The sequence below is a fragment of the Hippopotamus amphibius genome, chromosome 11 (assembly GCF_030028045.1).
Source record: "Hippopotamus amphibius kiboko isolate mHipAmp2 chromosome 11, mHipAmp2.hap2, whole genome shotgun sequence".
NCBI lineage: Eukaryota > Metazoa > Chordata > Mammalia > Artiodactyla > Hippopotamidae > Hippopotamus > Hippopotamus amphibius.
In genome coordinates this window covers 114,437,837-114,458,007 of record NC_080196.1, presented here as the reverse complement: position 1 = coordinate 114,458,007, position 20,171 = coordinate 114,437,837, and the positions used below count along the sequence as shown (strand labels likewise).

Sequence of the window (20,171 nt, the reverse complement as noted above, 5' to 3'; positions counted from 1 at the left end):
TACTGAAATCAACAACCACTACAAAATTAATAATTACATAATAATTACACAAAACTCTTTGATGTCACATTAATGTCATGTGTGGAATTTAGTAAGTCCTAAGGCAGCAGCCATGGAGTAAATGTGATCGTGGAGATCTCAGGTCTACGTGACAGTGACGGCCGCGCGTCACACATCCCACCACAGAGAACGCCCAGAAAGACAGGAGACACCATGCCAGGGCACTGCTCAGCAGTGATGCCTGCAGAGGTTACATGTTTGCTCTTTTTTAGAATAAGCACTTCCTTCTCTCCCCTTTCTAGCTGCATGGCCTTGGGGCTGCGAGGCTCACACGGACTGTGCTCTGGAAGCAGAGTGACAATGGGCTGCCCTCCACCAACAGGGACACGGAGAGGGACCCGTGAATCTGGGTCCCCCCAACTGGCACATCAGGGGAAGGAGCAGGACCACGGGACGTGAAGGACAGGGACGCCTGGCCCACTTAGCACGGCTGCCCACAGCAACCGGCCCAGGAGACGAAGCCTGAGGGCAGCACGTGCGCCAGTCCCCCCACTGCTCCTGCCCCGCGGCGCCCACGCGGCTGCCGTGTCCCTGCACCAGGGCTCCCTGGCTCCCACCCCTCTAATGATGCCCGAGTGGGACGGGCTCTCTTGCTGCTCGAGGCCCGGCACTAAGCGTTCTCCAGAGTGGCAGCCTGCAAATCATGGGTGGTACAGGGTTTATTCTTAAATTTCTAATCAGTCATGAGGGCTAGTTTTGCAAAATCCCACATCAATAAATTATCAAGAGAAACGAGTAACAAAAAAACTGTGAGAAAATATATGCCCTAATTTTCATAACAGTAAATGACTTCATCAACTTCTTATACATTTTCCAGATGCTCACGCTCACTCACGCCCTGGGCGCCCGTCTGTGTGCAGGTCTGCAGTCCTGCTCTGGGGCTCAGCCTGGACCCCCGCCTGGGCGCACACATCCAGCAGACCCTCGAGGACTCATCCTTGCTTCCAGACTCTCAGCACCCTAAGACCAGAACGCTCCCACATCCACTATCAGGGAAGTCGTGTCTGTCCCTCTCTGCGGCCCTCAGTCCTTGCGTCTGTCTGTCTGTCTGTCTACGTCCACTTGCGCCCTTGCTCCCACACACTCAGCTCCTATGACAAGGGAGGCAGCCTGAGTTCACGTCACCAGAAGGCAATGTGAATTCAAGTGACACATAACTTTTTTTTTTTTTTAATTGGGAGTATAGTTGATCTACGATGTTGTGTTAGGTTCAGGTGTACAGCAAAGTGAATCAGTTACACGTATACATACATCCTCTCTTCTTTAGACTCTTTTCCCACAGAGGTCATTACAGAGTACTGAATAGCATTCCCTGTGCTATGCTGTAAGTCCTTATTAGTTTTCTATTTTATATAGTGACAAAGGATAAGCTTTTTTAAAATTTGGGTCTTTCCTTCCCAATTTGTGATCAAGTGTAAAGAAGATAAGAGCCCTTATAAGAGCCTTGGAAATCCAAAGTATTTCAAACATACCACAGTATACAGCAGTTTGGCCTAGCAACTGCTCATATTAACAAGGCTTTTGAATGGAGTTAAGCATGTGTTAAAAGATTTGAAATTCATGAAAAAAGCTTGCACTTTAAAAATGCCTAAACAAAAATTAAAATTAAGGTCACTTTATTTAAACTTTTGGAATGGGTGGTTTTAAACAACCTAAATGCTCTCTCAGAAGATAAAATACTTTTGCAACTGAATTCCGTATCTTAAAGAATAAGAAAGGGTTGCCCACGTGGTAAATGTGTTACAAATGCCTAAACTTGTGTCTGTGTTGCCAAAGCTCCCAACTAGGAGCTACCACTCGCCGAGGTCACCCTGAGAACGAGGTCAGGAGAGAAACTCTGCACAGGGAGTTATCTGGGATACCTCAAGCTTCCAGCCTGGGTTGCTTCCGGCTCTTCGAGAGGCCACAGTTCAACAGTACTAGGGATCAGTAACAACATTCTAATCTAAAAGACGAAACAAATTTATAAAGAGAATCTTCAAATATCTTTATGAGTGAACTCAATCTTGATGCCTTATTAAAAAGAATAAATACCAATATGATGAAAAAAACAGGATACAACACCCAGCTACAACTAGACACATACAATGTAAAATCTGTGAGCGAGTGTGTAAATGTGGTATGTTGTGCGTGTTTCCTATAAACTGCTACATGCTAAGTGAGGCCGGGCCAAGGCCACGGAGGGTGGAGGGCAGCAGCCCCGGACCCCACTCCTGGCCCACCTACGGCCTCGGCACACGCCCTGCTGACCCTGAGCCGCAGCCCTCCGCCCAGGTCTCCAAAGGGGCCGGCCTGCCCGCTCTGAGGTCTGCTACCCTTACTGCTGCTCTCTTTTCATGGTGAGAAATTTTAAAGATTCATCACGACAAAACAACATCTAATAGCTGAACAGAATTTCCACCTGTTAAAAGTTACGTTTGCTATCATGCTTTAAGGATATAAACCACGAGTGCAAAACTAGTGTTTTATTCTTCAACGTTCATTTCCTGTCCTCTAAAGGGGCACGCGTTCTCCTCTGGGAGCCGCCTGACACTTCTGTGTACACATGCCCCACCCTAACACACACACGGAACGTCCCTGCGTGGGTCTGAGCCCCTCCTGCCCCACGTGCCAGGCACGCGGGCCCTCGGGCCACTGTCTGCAGCCTGGGCTGCCCGCAGCACAAGGCCTTCGCACAGCAGTCGGGGCCAAGCAGTCAGTGCTGCCACACGTCCCCCGCATCCACCTCACTGAGACACGTCTGTGTCCTTCTAAACCTAGTTCACGTGTCTCCTCTTCAGAGAAGCCTCTTCCAGACCCTGACCAGGTAAGATTTCTGCTTACTTGTTTTCAAGGCACCTTGCACTTTTCTGAGATCCTTAGTACAGCTCAAATGGTCTGTCTCATTTTCTTTCTTTCTTTTCTTTTTGGCTGTGCCACGCGGCCTGCGAGGTCTTAGTTCCCCGACCAAGGATTGAACCTGGGCCCCGGCAGTGAAAGCACTGAGTCCTAACCACTAGGCAACCAGCAACCTTTGTCTCATTTTCTTAATGTCTTCCTCCCCACAGGGTCTGTAAGGACTGTGTCCCACACTGCGTCACCAGTGCCTGGTCTGGAGTGGAGATCCCATACAAAACCCCAGGACGACTTCATCCTTCTGAGAGGGGAGGTCTGCCAGCACTGGTGACAGATGCCAGCACAGATGGTCCTCTCCTGAGTGTTTCCTGCATCCTCTCCCACCAGCGCCCTTAACGCCTGCTGCTACCCGCTGGTACCATCCGCAAGGTCAACCACTTTCTGAAAAGGTGATAATCACTTAGATTTTCAATATGTCTCAGAGAAGTTTGCTTTACAAAATGCATATTTAAGTGGTCTCCCTGTTTGACCCCTAGAAATATTCCAACATACTCCAATTTCAGTTAAAAGAACCTTCATCCTGGCCCTGATCTAACACTCTTCTCCCCCACAAACAATCTGCTACACTAACCTCCTGGAATTCTGTTAGACAAACGGGGCCAGGGAAGACCCCTCTGCAGTCCATACTTTCTGCCCCAGTTCTGCTGTGCCACCCGTCTTCAAGGCACACTGACAAGTCTGTCACGAAACAGATGTCAAACTAGCAAAAGGCCCCGCCCTCCTTCACAAGGTGCACCTGCAGAGCTGCATCAGCCTCGCTCCTCGAAGCGCGGTGAGCGGCAGCTCGAGCCTCGCCCTGGCCTGTATGAGGCCTGGTCCACGTCCACTGAATGGCAGGGTATGTCTGATAAGGTCCTATGTGATGCAAAGCACTCTGACAAACACCTGTTTGGAGTCATGGAGAAACACAACGCACCTCCTATGTGTGAGAATTCACGCTAAACACAGAGCTTGTGTCTCACCTGATGCAACGACAGTGCTTGCCCACAGTGTGTTTTCTATGCTGAGACTTTCGTGAATGGGTGGATCGCTATCCTCCTGTTCGGGGGAGAGAAGGAAGAGAAAAGCAAATTAGCAACCTTTTCATTACTCTTACTTCAAACACCCACAGTGTTAAAAACAAGCCCACCAGCTGGACCCAACCAACAGGCAGTGAACAGGCAGTGAAAACAGGGGCCCAAGACAGGAGTTTACGCAGAGGATTCTGGGATGATGGAGGAGCACGAGGTGCCAGGAGCGACCCCCCACCTGAACAACAACCGCAGGGACACGAGTAACTGTCTGATGTAACTAATTTGCAATCCGGAGCTGGTGAAGGCTTGCAAGTTCCAGGGGAAGAGCTGGACGGCTGCTGCAGTCAACTTTGGTGACTCTCAGCCCTTAGCATGGTCGCACCTTCCCGTCCCCTGCTCAGCCACACGGCAGGAGGCCATACACGTGTTTCTGGAGCAGCGTGCAGGAGCCAGGGTGGACCAAAAGGACCCTGTCCTCCAGTATCAGGAATCTGTGCCCCCATGCTGCTTCTGATGGCAGAGGTGCAGCCGAAGAGGCAGGTGGCCACACCTCCCCCCACTGCTGTAAACCTCTCCCCCACCAAGGGTAAGTGACTTCTGGGGACTTAAAGGGCAAGTGCTCTTTTATCCCCCTTCATTTTTCTCTTTTTCCCCCTTTGGGAGCGAGGCATTAAAGACTAGGACATTCAAAAACAACTGCAGATACAGGAAAAAACAGAAAATGATGGCACATGGCCAAGGAAAGGCTCAGACAAGACCTAAGAAGACGTTAAGTTTCCACCTCAGGCTGATCTTCAGTAGAAGAGAGTCCGCCACAATCAAAAAACAAAAAACAAAAGCACTGACAAAAACCCAGCAAACCCTGGTTTTGACTTCTGGAGTTAACATGTTATTATATTCAAATGTACTGTGTTCAACCAAAAATAACAAGGCACAAAAACAAACAGAAAAGTATGGTTCATTCAAAGGAAAAATATAAATAAACAGAAACTATCCCTGAAAAAGACCCAATGGCTGATATATTAGACAAAGACTGTAAAAGAAAACTATTAAAGGTGTCTAAAGACAAAGATATGGAGAAAGTCAAGAAAATGATGTATGCACAAAATCGAAATGTGAATGAAGAGACAGAAACCCCAAATAGAAACCAAAAGAAATTCAAGATGATGATCAAAACAAAGAAATGCACTAGAGGGATTCAAAGCAGTTTTGAGCAGACCGAAGAATCACTGAACTTGAAGGCAGGACAATGGAAGTTTTTGAGGCTGAGAAACAGAAAGAAAAAAGGCTGAAAAAAATTGAAAGGACCTAAGGAATCTGCAGGACACAGAAAAGCGAACCATATACTCATTGTGGGAATCCAAGAAGAAGAGCAGTGAGAAAAAGGGGCCGAGAGACTATCTAAAGAAATAATGGCTGAAAATCCCCCAAAGTTAATGAAAGACATGAATGTAAATACTCAAGAAGCTCAATCAAACCCACGTAAGAAGAACTGAAAGAGACCCACACTGAGACACACCATAATCAAACTTTGAAAAGAAAGGACACAGAGAGAATCTTGAAAGCAGCGAGAAAGAAGCAACTCATCACATACAGGGGGTCCTCAATGAAACGACTAGCAGGTTCCTCATCAGAAACTATCAAGGCCAAAGGCAGGGCACTGTACAAAGTGCTAAAAGGAAAAGAACTGTCAACCAAGAATCCTATATCCAGCAAAACTCTCTTCAAAAGTGAGGGAGAAATTGAGACATTCCCAGATAAACAAAAAGTTGAGGAAGATTGTAAATCAACTACACCCCAATAAAAATTAAAAAAAAAAAAAGCATGCTTAGCCAAATTGTGGGGGGGGGGGGGGGGGGGGGGAAGCAGAGGGAGATGGTGACCACTTGACCTTCCCTGCAAGAAGTGCTGCTCACAGGAGTCCTAAAGGTTGAAATAAAATGACACTAGATAGTCCTCAAAACCATATAGAGAAATAAAGATCTCAATGAAGATAAATAGTTATAAAAGTATATATTATTGTAACAATGGTTTGTAACTGCACTCTTCCTTCTCTACATGATTTAAGAGACCAATATATTTAAAGAAAGCAAGTTATTATTCTAAAAACTAGTATTATTGTAACTTTGGTTTGTAACTCCAAATCCTATTTCTACATAATTTAAGACTCTCATGCATTTAAAACAATTATTAGTTTATATTTTTAGGACATAATATATAAAGATATAATTTTTGACAACTACAACTGAAAGATGTGAGGAAAGAACTGTAAAGGAGCAGAGTTTTAATATGTTACTGAACTTCTGTTGGTATGAATTCAAATTAGTGTTATAACTTTAGGGTGTTAAATGTAATCCCCATGGTAACCAAAAAGAAAACAGCTGCTGAACATACACAAAAGGGAATGAGGAAGAAACTTAAACATTTCACTATAAAAAAACCAACAAAACACAATACAAGACAGTAATGCAGGAAATGAGAGACAGTAAAACTACAGGCCGTGTAGAAAACAAATAGTACAATGACGGAAATAAATCACTCCGTATCACTAATACTTCAAATATAAACGGATTAAACTCGCCAATCACAAGACAGATATTGGCAGAATGGATAAAAACAAATGATCCAACTATACGCTATGCACAAGAGACTCACTTTAGATCCAAAGACACAAAGAAATTGAAAGTTTAAGTATGGGAAAAGATATTCCATGCAAATAATAAGCAAAAGAGAACAGGGGTGACTATACTAATGTCAGAAAAAACAGATGTTAAATCAAAAAGGATCACAAGAGACATTATGTATTAATTAAATGTTCGATAAGGCAAAAAGATAATTATAAACTATTATGCTCCTGATGAAATACAATATATGAAGCAACAATTGATAGAATTTAAGGGAGAAATACACAAGTCTACAGTAATAGCTGGAGTCTTTCATGTCCCACTCACAGTTATGGGTAGGACAACCAGACAGAAATAAGGAAATAGAGAACTCAACACAATACATCAACTAGACCTAATAGACATATATAGAACACTCCACCCAACAACAGCACACAGATTGTTCTCCAGTGCATATGGGATGTTTTCTAGGATACACTTTATGTAAGGCCACAAATTAAAGCTCAACAGATTTTAAAAAATAGATATCATACAAAAAAAGCATCTATATCTACTCCAACCATGACGAGATATAGTTAGAAATTAATAATAGAAAATTCACAACATTGTGGAAATCGAACAACACTCTTTTTAAAAAAAAACAGTGAATTAAAATGAAAAGGGAAATAGAGAATACTTAGAGACAAATGACAGGGAAAGCATAATTTATGAAAACTTACGGGATACAGCATAAGTGGTGCTAAGGGGGAAAATTATAGCTATAATTGCTTAAATTAAAAAATAGGAAAGATCTCAAATCAACAACCTAATTAAACCTAAAGTCAGCAGAAGGAAGGTAAAAATAAAGAACAGCACAGAGATAAACAAAATAAAGAATAGGAAAAGTTAATAAATGTGAAAGTTACTTCTTCAAAAAGATCAACAACACTGAAAATCCTTTAGCTAGATGGACTAAGAAAAAAAAGGAAGACTCAAATCACAAAAATCAGAAACGAAAGTGGGGACATTACTGTGATTTAAAAAAAAATAAAAAGGATCATAAGAGAGTACTATGAACAACTGTATGCTGACAAATGGGACACGGACAGATTCCTAAAAAACACAAAATCTACCAAGACTAATCATGGAGAAATAGAAAAACTAAACAGACCTGTTATCTTGTAGAGATTAAATCAATATTCAAAAATCTCCTCACAAAGAAAAGTCCTAGATCTGATGATTTCACTGGTGAAATCTACCAAAAATTTAAAGAACTAATATTAATCTTTCTCAAACTATTCCAAAAAACTGAAGAGGAAGACCAGCACAACCCTCATACCAAAGCCAGACAAAGAAACTAATAGAAAAGTAAACTACAGACCAATATTTTCCATGAACAATGATGTAAAAATCCTGTACAAAATACCAGAAAACTGGGGGGACTCGAGGAGGGGGAGTCAAGGAAGGGAGGGAATACGGGGATATGTGTATAAAAACAGATAATTGAACTTGGTGTACCCCAAAAAAAATAATAAAACAAACAAACCAGAAAACCAAATTCAGCAGCATATTAGAAGGATTAAAATCCATGACCAAGTCAGATTTATTCCTGAAATACAAGGATGGTTCAACATATAAATCAATCAACAAAGTACATCATCATGTTAACCGAATGAAAGGAAAAAAACCCACACGATCTTCTCGATTGATGCAGAAAATGCATTTGCCAAAATTTGATACCCTTTTATGATAAAAAAAATTAAACAAACAAGGAATAGAAGGGAACTACCTCCACATAAGAAAAGCTATATATGAAAAACTCACTGTGTACATCATACCTAATGGTGAAAAACTGAAACCTTTTCCTCTAAGATGAGAATGCCTGTTTCTTCCACAGAAAACTGTCAGGCAGGGAACAACCCTATGCTTACCACCAGGGTAGCCATTCAGAGTAAAGAGATGAAAGCTGCCTAACTCAGAAATGGGTACTCCAGGTATAGTGAGTTTTCCCTCTGACTTTAGTGGTTTTATAGAACAAAGTATCAGCTCTTAAAAGAGAGAAGTAGGTGGCCTCTATGCCTTAGCTATTTTGTACCTCAATATATGACTACACTGAAGTGATCAATTTACAGAGATAGTCTTAGAATCTAACACCGATAAACGCTGTTGGAAAGACAGAAAAACTGAAATATCCTCATGCCTATTTGCTAAATACGGCCCACATGGCGTATCCTGTAACTGTATGCGAATGTGGGGGTTTTAGCTGTGGCCTAGCAAACTAAGTACATAACTGGGATATATTCTGTCAACTGCTGATTCACACATTTATCAGTTAAGGTACAAAATAAATAAAATTATTCTCTAACGTGAATTCTGAATTATTTCACTGCATCACAGCAATTTCCATGTTTAGCTTCCCTCCAGACTGTGAGCTACCTAACGATGGCACTGACCTTGACCTTCTGAGCACCTAACAGAACAGGCACTCACATCTGCCCAGTAAGAGAATAAATCTACAATCAGACAGACATGAAACTCTTCCTCTAGTTTCCAACACCCCTCGTGGTGGGACTAAGGCAGCAGTCTGCTGTTACTCTAACGCCGTCCTATTTCTCTGAAGAGCTCCTGAGCTGCCTGCAGCTGCTCATCACCAACTGATCACAAAAGTACAAACGAGTACAATTTTATTAGCTTAAAACTCTTCCTACAGTTCCCTTGATACAGAAATTTGAAAAGCATTATTGCATGCCTATCTTTTAGTATAGTATTTTCCCACTATGTCAAACTCCAACAGAAATAAGGACATTAAAAAATATAAAATTTTTATAAGGCTTTTCTGAACTGCAAATAAAAGTTTGTATACAATTTAGTTTTAGAAATTTAAGCTGGTTCTCCCATTACTTTTCTAGAACTATTTAATCATGTGAATGCTTTTGTCAATTTCTAACACAATTATGTGTTGAAGAATACACAACATCTATGTAGTTTCCTTTCAATTCTGTAGCAATGATGGACTTTAAACATTAAACATTTTTCTAATACCAAGAAAATTATTGTAAAAGATAGTTCTTTACCAATCTCATATAGCATAGAAGAAACACTGGGAAGATGGGAAAGAAATTATCTCTAAATAACTTTCTCCATGGGTTTCCTTCTCTTTAATGTTATATAGTTTGAAAAGATAAAATTTGCCTTGAGGGGGGAGAATGCAAAACGTTACAATTTCAAGCTGTTTTCTCAATAGTGCACCCCATTGAACAAACAATAGAGATACGCTTTTTAAAAGGAGAGTATTTTCATTGGAAAAGACATGAACAACGATAAGTGTGCTATGGTTTACAACGGGAATTACAGTAGAAAATGCATCATAAAAAAGATTAAATGGGAATGTGATGCTAAAGGACCACGAATGCTGTTAATATTTCACAACTGGCTACAGTTTTAAACTCCAAACTTCAGAGGGAATAGCTATGTCTTGAACAATAAGCAAAATTAATGATATCGATAATAATAACATGAATCATTTACGTAACACAAAATGTCGTTCAGTACATAATTGAGGTAACCCTGACATTGTTTTAAGGGAAGTAGAAACATATTAATCACAATGTGCATATCTGTATTAAACTCTGCACAGGCAATAAAATACACAATATGTCTATTGCCACAGGACACCTGAATTAATTTGCTCTGATTCTTATTTAATTACACAGGCTGCATCAAAAGAAACATTTTATCCTTTGTGCAATAACTATAAAAAAGGGAATATAAGCAGATATCACTTTTTAAAATGTTCAGTTGTTATTTCGGTAAACTACATTCCAGTTACAAAACTAGTTATTTAGCATGATTTTTTCTTTCTTCCTTTTTGAAAAATGCACACAATTTTCCATCTGAAATCATCTAAAACTTAAGTTTGATATGTTTAAAATGAGTGAAACAGAACCTTGTTAGGAACATCAAATGAAGGCAATGAATTATACTTATTAAGAACCTGCAATAGTTCATACAAGGTGAATGTGTCTTAACTAAAAAGTCGGGACCCTGCACAGACTCCTTTCTTCCGCACTGTCCTGGCTCTGAGGCTCACTGTGCCATTTTGGGTGTTTTCCTCCACTCACAGGAAACTGATTTTGCAGTATTCTCTCTCTCACATTCACACGGCATGTAGTAGTGACAGGTGATCCTGTCCACGCTCACGGCTGGCCTGTACGTGCTGGGGAGGCTGCGAGCACATGACCAGCTTCAGGGGACGGCCAGCACCCTACGGGAACCAGGAACCCAGGGGAATCCTTTCCAAACACCAGCATGATCTTTCTCTGCTAAGCTGAAAATCCTCAAGTGGCTTCTTCCTTCTTTTGACAAGAGCTTTAGGACTGACCCTGGCTCTCCTTCCCAGTCCCCCCTCCCCCCGCACCTGTGTGCTCGTCACACGCAGGCGTACACACACACACAGTGACACACACCCGCAGTCACACCAGGTCACACACTCAGGCCCTGTGTGAACTGCGCTTTGTGGTCTTGTCTGCAGCCATGCCTCTCATCACTGGCTCACTCTTTGACACTCTGTCTAGCAAACATTTCCAAATTTTAGCAAATGATAAGCTATATAAATCTGTGAAACAGGAAGGAAGACAGCAAAGTCCCAAAGTATTAACAGCGGTTAATAACTCAACTTGTACTAAGGGTGCCCTTTTTCTAAGACTTTTTCTCTCAGATGCTAAATTGTCTTTAATAAGAACATGCTTTTATTATAAATATTTTTGCAAAAACACAAGAGAAATCTTAATTTTTCAGAACTCATTACAAGGTACCTATCAGCAGGACATCCTTCTTCTCTATGCTGCCACGGGCATCCTGCGCACGTACTTTCACCGCAGCGCTCGCGGAAACAAAGCCACAGAGCGATGTCTTCCTCTTCCTCGTTCTGCACGTCCAGAGTCTGCACGTTACCTGCCACACATGCGCCCTGAGTAAACGCTCTCTCAAACGGCGACACTGCTCATCAACCCTTGTATGTGACCAAGTGCAGAACAAAGCGGACTGTACTACCAGAAATCTTTTAAAGTAACTGCAGCAATTAAAAATAAACTACAATTATAAATTAAAATCCCTGAAGTATTATAAATCATTTATAATATCAGTATAAGCTGTTAAAATCAAAAGTGACCGAATCCTCCAAATCCTACTAAATAACCAAGGGGAGAGGGGACGTGGAGCGACACCGAAACACCGCAACGACGAGAAGAATGTAGACTGAAACGCGCGTGTGTACATGAGGAAACGGACGTGCACACACACAGACATCCGTCCAACCAGTTAATCAAAACTGAGAAACGATGTGGGTATCGTAACGTGTTAACTACCATCCAAAATTAAAACCGCAACCGCTGAAGTGCTTCCTCTTACTGACTTGTAATATTTTAAGGGAGAAGGAGCTTATCAAGAGTAAACACGCTCAAAACAGGAAAACTGTACTGACTATATCCCAGAGAAATATCTGCTACAGGAAAATTTAAGCACTTGAAACATTCTCCAGGTCTTCACTTTTTAGTTCAGAACTTGTTTGAATTGATTCTTGATTTCATTACTCTTTCAAAATCAAGGTTGGCCACTTTTAATTTACAAGATGAATATATTTGTGGTTAACAAAAGACAACTCACCCTGGTAAACGTGCCTTCAAAGCTATGAATATCCAGTTGTGGCTTCTGAGCATAAACGTAGGCACTGATGGAGAAAAGGTCCTGGAACACAGAACACCTGGATTAACTACAGAATAATTTAAAAAATGACCTGGAAATTTTTCAATTACCAATTAACATTTTCATACATTATTTACCAAAAGTGATGATTTTCTTATAATTTTGTTGCCAATACTATGAATTAGGATGGATGATAACTCAAAGAAAGCATTTTGAAGCTCAACAGCGGTGTGGGGACCTCTCCGGACTCTAAGGGACAACTTCTGCCTCGGGGCAGGCTGTGTCAGCAGCCGGCAGTGCTCATAAAACACACAGCGCCTGGGGCCGCCCTGTGGCCGAGAGCTGGCCCGCTGCCCGAGACCTCCTGCTAAGAGGCTGTCCCAGAAGGGACAACCTGTCCTGGCCACACCCAAGATAAACAGGATGGAAGGGGTGGGGCTGTGCAAAGACATCTGAAAAAATCTGAAGTTTCAGAGTTCTTCTTGACCAAATCCTAAACATGGTGTGTCTTCCTGGTTAAGTTATATGAAAATATTTTCTGGTAAAAAAATACGTTGTGTTTCTTGCATAAAACCCTTCCAGCTGAAAGGCCTGGGGAGGAGGGGATGTCTGAAGAGACAGTTAGGATTGCTGCCTGGTTGCATGGGACCCGGTGAGGACAGAAGGAACAAAGCCTAGACCCTGGGGAGGCGTGGAGGAAGGAGGACAAGATCACCTGGGCCTCCCAGAGGCATCCGCAGGCTCCCCTCCTGCCGAGGAAACCAGCGCTGCCCTGCGAGCTTCTGCCAGAGGCTGGCATCTGACATCGGGAGGGGCTGCTGGGCACACCCGACGGCTCGGGTCCTCGGACCGGCCAGCACGGGCACCGCGTCAGCTCTCCCGCAGGGCGCGCAGGCAGCAGGCATGCAGGCTGGTCTCGCCCAGCTGGGCTGGGCCCGAGGACAGCATGCTGTGTGTACACTTCTGCAGCAAATGCAACCCGGCCATGCCAGTGGGCTGCGCAGAAAACATGCCATGGTGGGCCTGTGAAGGCCCTGCCTGCAAGGCCGGCCCTGGGCTGGGGTCTGTGGACCCCCGGAGAGCTGCCACCCTTCCCAGATAAGAGACTGTGCCTACACCGTTTCTTCAAGTGACGTGGCTCCTTCCGGGGAAGGGGCGGGTCCTGGCACGTGCTGCGTGCCAGGCAGCGGGTGCCTCCAGGGCCAGCGCCCAGGAAAGGCTCTGGGGGTGTCTAATGAGCTTCCCGGGTAGGAACCACTTCACACGTGTTCCCACATGTTGTTGCGGACTTCAGCGTGTCCTGCGTGAGTCCGCTGGGCGGGGATTCTGGAAGCTCTCGCCTGGTTTCCTGCGATGTTGCCCTGTGCCTGTTCTCTGTGCTGCCTGCTCTGCGTCCTTCCACTCTACCCACCACGGCCACGGGAGGACAACACGCTGAGCCCTGGGAGTCCTCGAGAGAATCACCAGAACTGGGGGTCTGGAGGATCCCCCAACACAGTCTGCTATTTTTGTAGCTTTCATTTTTGCTTTCTGTTTTGTTTTGGTTTTGCCTCATGGCTGCTAACACTTTGAAAACCAGACGCCCAGACATGAAGAAGAAAGGGCAGACCAGAGGCACTGAAGCGCGAGAGGAGCTGGAGGCCACAGTGCTGTGGGCACCATGACCTGAGCCTTGCGCCTCTCTCTCGTGCAGGACATTCACGCAGTCCCACTCAGCCAGAAGAAAGGAGCAGAGACCTCCACGGCTCCCACTGCAGGGAAGATGGAGCTGGGAGTCTGACTTCAGTCACTTAACCACCAGTTACAACAAAAACAAACAAAAAACCCAGCACCCTTCAGAAGAACATCACAGAATGCAGTCTCTACGCGCATCAGTAATGCTGAGGATATAACCAACGTATCCAGGCGCACGAGGAGAGGAGACACAGGATCCGCACTCACGGGGACCCATCAGGAGACTAATCCTGAGATGACCAGACGTCGGAGACAAGACATGAGAGTCTCACAGCCGTTATCAGAACAGCTCAAATTTTTAAAGGAAAACATTCTCCTGAAGAATAAACAAACAGGAAACCAAAGAAAATATATGTACAAAAAAAAAAGAACCAACTGGAAATTCTAGAATTGAAAAAAATACATCTGAAATAAATTCATTACATGAGCTTAAGAGCAGACTAAATAAGAGTCAGTGAACTTGAAGACAGGTCAAGAGATGACCGATCTGAAGAATACAGAGGAAAGAGACCTTGGAAATGAGTATGGTCGCAGTGTACCAGAGAGAACAGCAGGAGGGCTACCACGTCTGCAGCTGGGTTCCTGGAGGCAGGGCACAGAGAGAATGAGGAAGAAAGGCTACTCGAAGAAACGATGACTGAAAACATGCCAAACTGGCTGACAGGTTCCGGACGCCCAGCAAGCCTTTAGACAGGTGAGTAAAATTTAAAACAATCGAAGTCACAGCTAAATAAGACACCAAAGATAAAGAAAAATCTCAAAAATACCTAGAGAAAAATGACACATGACATGCAGGGAAAAACTAGCAAAATAACACTGATTTCTCATCACAATTAATGAAAGCAGAACACAGATATTTAAAGTGCTGTGAAGAGAAAAAACTGGTCAACCCTGAATTCAATATTCAGCAAAAATATCCTTCACTAAAACAGGTGAAACTAAGATATTTTCAGATAAATGAGAATGAGAATTTACTGCTAGCAGACATACACTCCAAGACATGCTAACAGAAGTTCTCTATGCTGAAGGGAAATGATATCCAGTAGAAACCCAGATCTTCAGGAAGGAACAAAAGTGGTTAATATCAAAAGAAGAACAGAAATCCCGTCTTTTCACTTTGTTTCTTTAAGACACAGATAAAACATCAGAACAGCTTATGATCCAGATATACTGCATAACAAAAGTATACAAATGCACACAAAAATGTACGCACACAATAAACGTGCAGCGTGCTTTAGCATCAACAATGAGTGGGGTAAACGGATCTACTCAATTAACAAGGTTCTTAATCTCATGTGAAGTGACACAACTTGAACTCTTCACAATACACTTTCAGTTAGATGCACACTTCGATCTCTAGCAACTGCTGAAAAAGGCTAAAAAGCCAACAGACAAAGCAAGACATTTCTAAATACATTCAAGTAATCTAAAACTGAGGAAGGAACACTTGAGACACAAGAGGCGGGTGCAGGCCTGAGGACTAAGAGAATGGAGCCGGCAGAGGCAGAGAGACAGGAAAAGGAAAGGCAGGGGAGTAGCTGACAGAGCGCGGTCTCAAGAAAGCACGGTGGGGCCAAGGCTGTGGAGACAGGAGAGGGGACCCTCTGCCGTAACAGCAGGTGGGGGGCGAGGTGCCAGGAGGCAAACCCTGTTCCTTTACTGGTGGGAAATGGAGGGAATTTCCATCTGATACAATGCTTTTTCCCTGCAAGCAAGAACACGTGACGAGAGAAAGTGGGCTCGATCAGAAGTTACAGGAGACTGGAAAAGTCAGAAAGCACCACTATCAAAAAGAGGACCCCCAGCTGCACACACAGACACACACAGGACGCCAGGCGGGCGCTGACAGGTGGTTCCCTATCTCGTCCGTGGTGATGGACGTGCACGGCTTAATTCTGTGCAATTCACCGTGTGGCAATTCTACCTCGATACAATTAGAGCACGCAGAGAAGAGGACAACAGGCAGTGCTGAGGACCGGGCGAGGCACGGCCACCGCCACCTTGCCTCCCGAGCGAGGCAGCCACGTGCCAGCCCTGACCGCCAGGAACCCAGCCATCCCGCGCCCCGCCAGAGGTCTTCCTCTCCTCTTGATCTTCCTGCACAGCTTCTGTTGGGACTGTCCTGTCCTCTCCAAGGCCTCACAGGGACCCCGAGGCCTGTCTTCGTCCTCTCTGCTCCCGCAGCTCCGCACGCACGGAGGCTCGGGTCTCGGCCGACGCGGTCTCCCCTTTCCGGCTGCCCAGCTGCGGGCTCCTGCGTGCCGGACTCCTCTGCCCAGGAGCCTGCCCAAGGGGCTGCCTGCCAGGCTCCAGCCCTTCGAGAAAACATCTCCAACAGAAAACAGGCAACAGCCTGAAAATGACACGGCTTCTCTCATTCCTAGGAGACGTGGACCAATGCCAGGTCACATTTCATCTCTTCCTACTCTAATGTAGGTGAGGAGCATACAGAGCTTCACGCGGCTTCAAGTTCCTTGAAGAACAAGTGGGAAATAACGGATTCTAATAAAAATGGTCATCATAACCACAGCTCTAGACAGAGCACCCTGCTCTGAGGGCAGTAAATCCTCCAGGAGAGCCGACAGAGAAGGCTCGGCGCGTGCCACCCGGGAGAAGCACAGGAAGGAACAAAGAAACTCGACAGACAGCAGAATGAAGAAACGGGGACAGAGGCGGCCCTCCGCCACTCCTCCCATCTCCCTCTGAAGACGAAACTTGCAACCCTGAGCCGGCACGTGGCTCCCCGCCGCACCTGTCACAGCGCCCTCCCCGCTGCCCCACACCCTCCCCTCCCGCTGACCAGGCTGCAGGGCCGCAGGCACTGGGGCACAGCTGAAGGTCACTGACTGCCAACGGCAGAGCTGCCCTCTCAGCTTGGGCCACCCAGCTCTGGGCTGCCAGGTGAGGGAAGAGAGACTTCTCCCTCGACCTGGGATACATCACTCTAGATCTCAGAGCAGAGAGGGATCTGACACATGGAGTGCCGTCCTTCCAAAGCCGTGGGAAGGGATGGGGCTCGTGGCTCAACCTCCCGACATCACTCTCAGAACGATCCTCTACGGAAAACACCGTGGCAGCCAGCGAGCTGCAGACGCAGCAGGCGGGCTGTGACTCCGGCCTGCAAGGGAGGCCACTGTCCACACGGCAACGGCCACCCAGAGCCCGAAGCGGAGGACGGCACCTGCCGGCCGAGAACGCCAATGGGGCGGAAGGACAGCTGACATCCATCCTGCCGGCAAAGTTCTCTGAGAGCTCCTTAAACGCGGGGACTCTCATCCCAGGCCTTCCGGTGGGCCTGCAAAACACACGCACGTTAGTGTTCAAGGCTCTGAAGCACACAGACGCTGCACGGGCTGAAGGGTGAGCACACCAGCTCACCACGGTGGGTCTGCTACTGCAACTTAGATCACATGTCAACCAATATAAATGCATGTTCAAGTTAGTTAAGTCAGGCTAGTTTACACAAGAAGAAATGCCTTGTATGATCCTTGTAGACTTATGAAAAGAGAGCCAGGACGTTTAACAAGCAGCCAGCCGACTCCTGGGAGGAGGCAAGCTGGAGGGTCACCCATCATTTAAGTCCTGCACCGTCACAGTCGTTTTCAAAAAATGAAGTTCTCGTATAACAGACCACCTCCGACACATGGACGTAAAGAACCGCCCAGCAGCAATCCGGCATTTCTACGGCACAGGCACATTTAGAGGGACGCGTTTCATCTAGTATAGTAGACATCAAATGACTGAATAATGGCGTGATAATGAGAATGTCATTCGAAGCTTCTCATGATAATTTAAAAATCATTCTGAAGTTTTCAATAATGTAAGAAAGCCTCTGCTATTAGGTCAAGGGCAACATTTGTTCGCCTTACTTAAAGGTCATTAAAATACATCCTTAATCATAACATGTGGTTCATTACAAATAAAATTGCCTTTCGTTCAATAAAACTAATTAAATGTAAATGGTATTGTTTACTGCTCTATGGATCTTTTGAAATAAATCAGCGACTCATGATTTATTGAAAATTGCTGTGACCTCATTGTGGTTAATAAATGTGCCTGATCACAGAAGCCGGAAGCGCAGTCCCACGTGTCCCTGTGCCTGCGACGCGTGCTTCCAGCCGCCTGCGCGCCAGCGAGAACCCGCACCTGCCGCCACGGGATCGGCCGGCAGCACCACGCTGACTAAATTCCAGTTCTCTGATCACGCTAGGTGCTCTGGATGCAACAGAATTAGAGCGCTTATTCCTGGCGGTGTCCTCAGGGCTTTAAACAGAGCTCTGAGGACGGCAGGCTCACGCGTTCTTGGTGTCGCTACGGACACAAGGCTCCGATGATGATGCGACAAACCACGCATGTCACCGAACACTCCCCAGATCCACCACATTAGAGACAGAAAAGTCAAACGAGGGAGCTACGGGCAGTGTGAGCTAGCTGACGGGAAACCGGTGCCTTGCCGTGTCCATAATGAAATCAGGGCTTTCTTTCCTAGGAAAAAAAGTTTATACCTAATATGCCAAACTACATGAAGCTACAAATTTAAACGGATGGATGAATCACAAATTCAGCTAAATTTCCTGTTTTCTAAAATATATTGCTTTTTGGTCTTGTGATCAAATAAAAATTTAAAACATTTTCATTTTCTTTAACATACTCTCTGTCAAAATGCATCAACCAGAAGATTCTAGAAGCAGCACTGCATGCACCGCACACTCTAACTTCCTAAGTATTCTGCAATTCGTACATATCCGTCGCTAACAGAAATGATGAAAACATAATATTGAACATAATAAAATGCACTTCCTGTGACCACAGCAAAGGGAATATTTAAAAATACAGGTAACATCACAGTGCAATTTTAAACACTTTCTTAAGATACCATGTACAAGCAATAAATTACGCATGTTTAAAGTACACAATTTTCTGCATTTTAATACACGCACACACCGAGGACACCACAGCGATCAAGGTGTGGACATTCCTACCAGCCCTCTGCAGGCCCCTCCCCGACTCAGCCTCTGTCACGCAGACCCACTGTCCTAGAATCTAAGTAATGTAACCACATGCCACATCCTCGTCTGCTTGGCCTTTCTTTCAGAAAAATTCTAATTCAGTGTCTGCACTTCTTTTCTTTTTTTTTTTTTTTTTTTTTTTTTTGGCACACGGGCTTAGTTGCTCCGTGGCATGTGGGATCTTCCTGCAGCTGGGATCGAACCCGTGACCTCTGCATTGGCAGGCGGATTCTTAACCACTGCGCCACCTAGGAAGCCCTGCACTTCTTTTCTAACACTCCCAGCAAATGATTGTTCTGTGCAACTGCTGCCAAGTGTGCACTCGAGCACCTCTGACTTCAGAAGTGAGGCCCAGAGGGAAAGACTCTGAGGTGGTCCCTCCAAGCCTGATGGCAAACAGAAACCCCTCCGGTCACCCGGGATCCGCGGTCTTTCCTGCTCCTTCAATCCTGGAGAGACCACGTGAGGATGTGCGCCAGAGAAAGAAGAAAGGACACAGAGGAGAAACAGCAGCAGGAGCCCAGCAATGGGCTCAAAGTACATTAGAAAGTCAGCAGACTTCACAGCTGTCTCAGGATAAAAAGTAACCATCTCAACAAGCAGCATGAGAGCTGAAAGCTGGGTGTCTTCAGTGACCAGGCGACAGCACAGCCTCATCTCCCCACACGAAAAGAGGAAGCGCAAACAGAAAACACCGGGAGTCTGAGTGAGGCTGGAAAGAGCCGAGAGAGGAGGAGCCAGTGCAGAGAAAACTCAGGCCCAGCGGCAGGCTGCAATAAAGAGAACCCACTCGACCTCACTCATAAAACTATCTTTCAGCCACAGATTTAGGGACATGATTGAACCTCCTTCTCTATGGGTCTATGTGCAGGGAATATTTTAATAATTAAAAGACAGTAAATGCTAATGACCAGCCTCTCACTTTTAGACTACCTGCTGACAAACACTGACAGGGGTTAAAATGATAAACGAACACTGGTGGAAGAACAGCCTTCTGGGCACAACACAAAAGCCACAAACAAAAAGGAAAACATATAGATATTTACCTAAGCAAAATTGAAAACATTTATATGGCAAAAGCTATTACCAAGCAAAAAGTCAGGAAACAGGCTCGAAGCACAGATTTGCAGCATGTATTCGGCAAGTGTTTGGAG

The 20,171-nt window shown here is 44.9% G+C and overlaps 1 protein-coding gene across 20 annotated transcripts in view; it reads right to left on the bottom strand.

The window, feature by feature from the left end:
- ATP9B (ATPase phospholipid transporting 9B (putative)) overlaps positions 1 to 20,171 on the bottom strand; it is a 196,973-nt gene that overhangs the window by 107,945 nt on the left and 68,857 nt on the right. For 18 of the 20 annotated variants that reach the window (XR_009048010.1, XR_009048011.1, XR_009048006.1 and 15 more), the window contains 2 exons: positions 12,236 to 12,316; positions 3,918 to 3,993 (listed from right to left, as the gene is read on the bottom strand). Coding sequence is in view for 13 of the 20 variants with exons in the window: in XM_057699066.1 (XP_057555049.1) it covers positions 3,918 to 3,993; positions 12,236 to 12,316 (157 nt within the window). In the remaining 7 variants the exon portion in view is untranslated. Of the gene's footprint in view, positions 1 to 3,917; positions 3,994 to 11,385; positions 11,488 to 12,235; positions 12,317 to 20,171 lie in introns of those variants that run through there. The other 2 variants (XM_057699080.1, XM_057699068.1) reach the window with 2 other exon arrangements.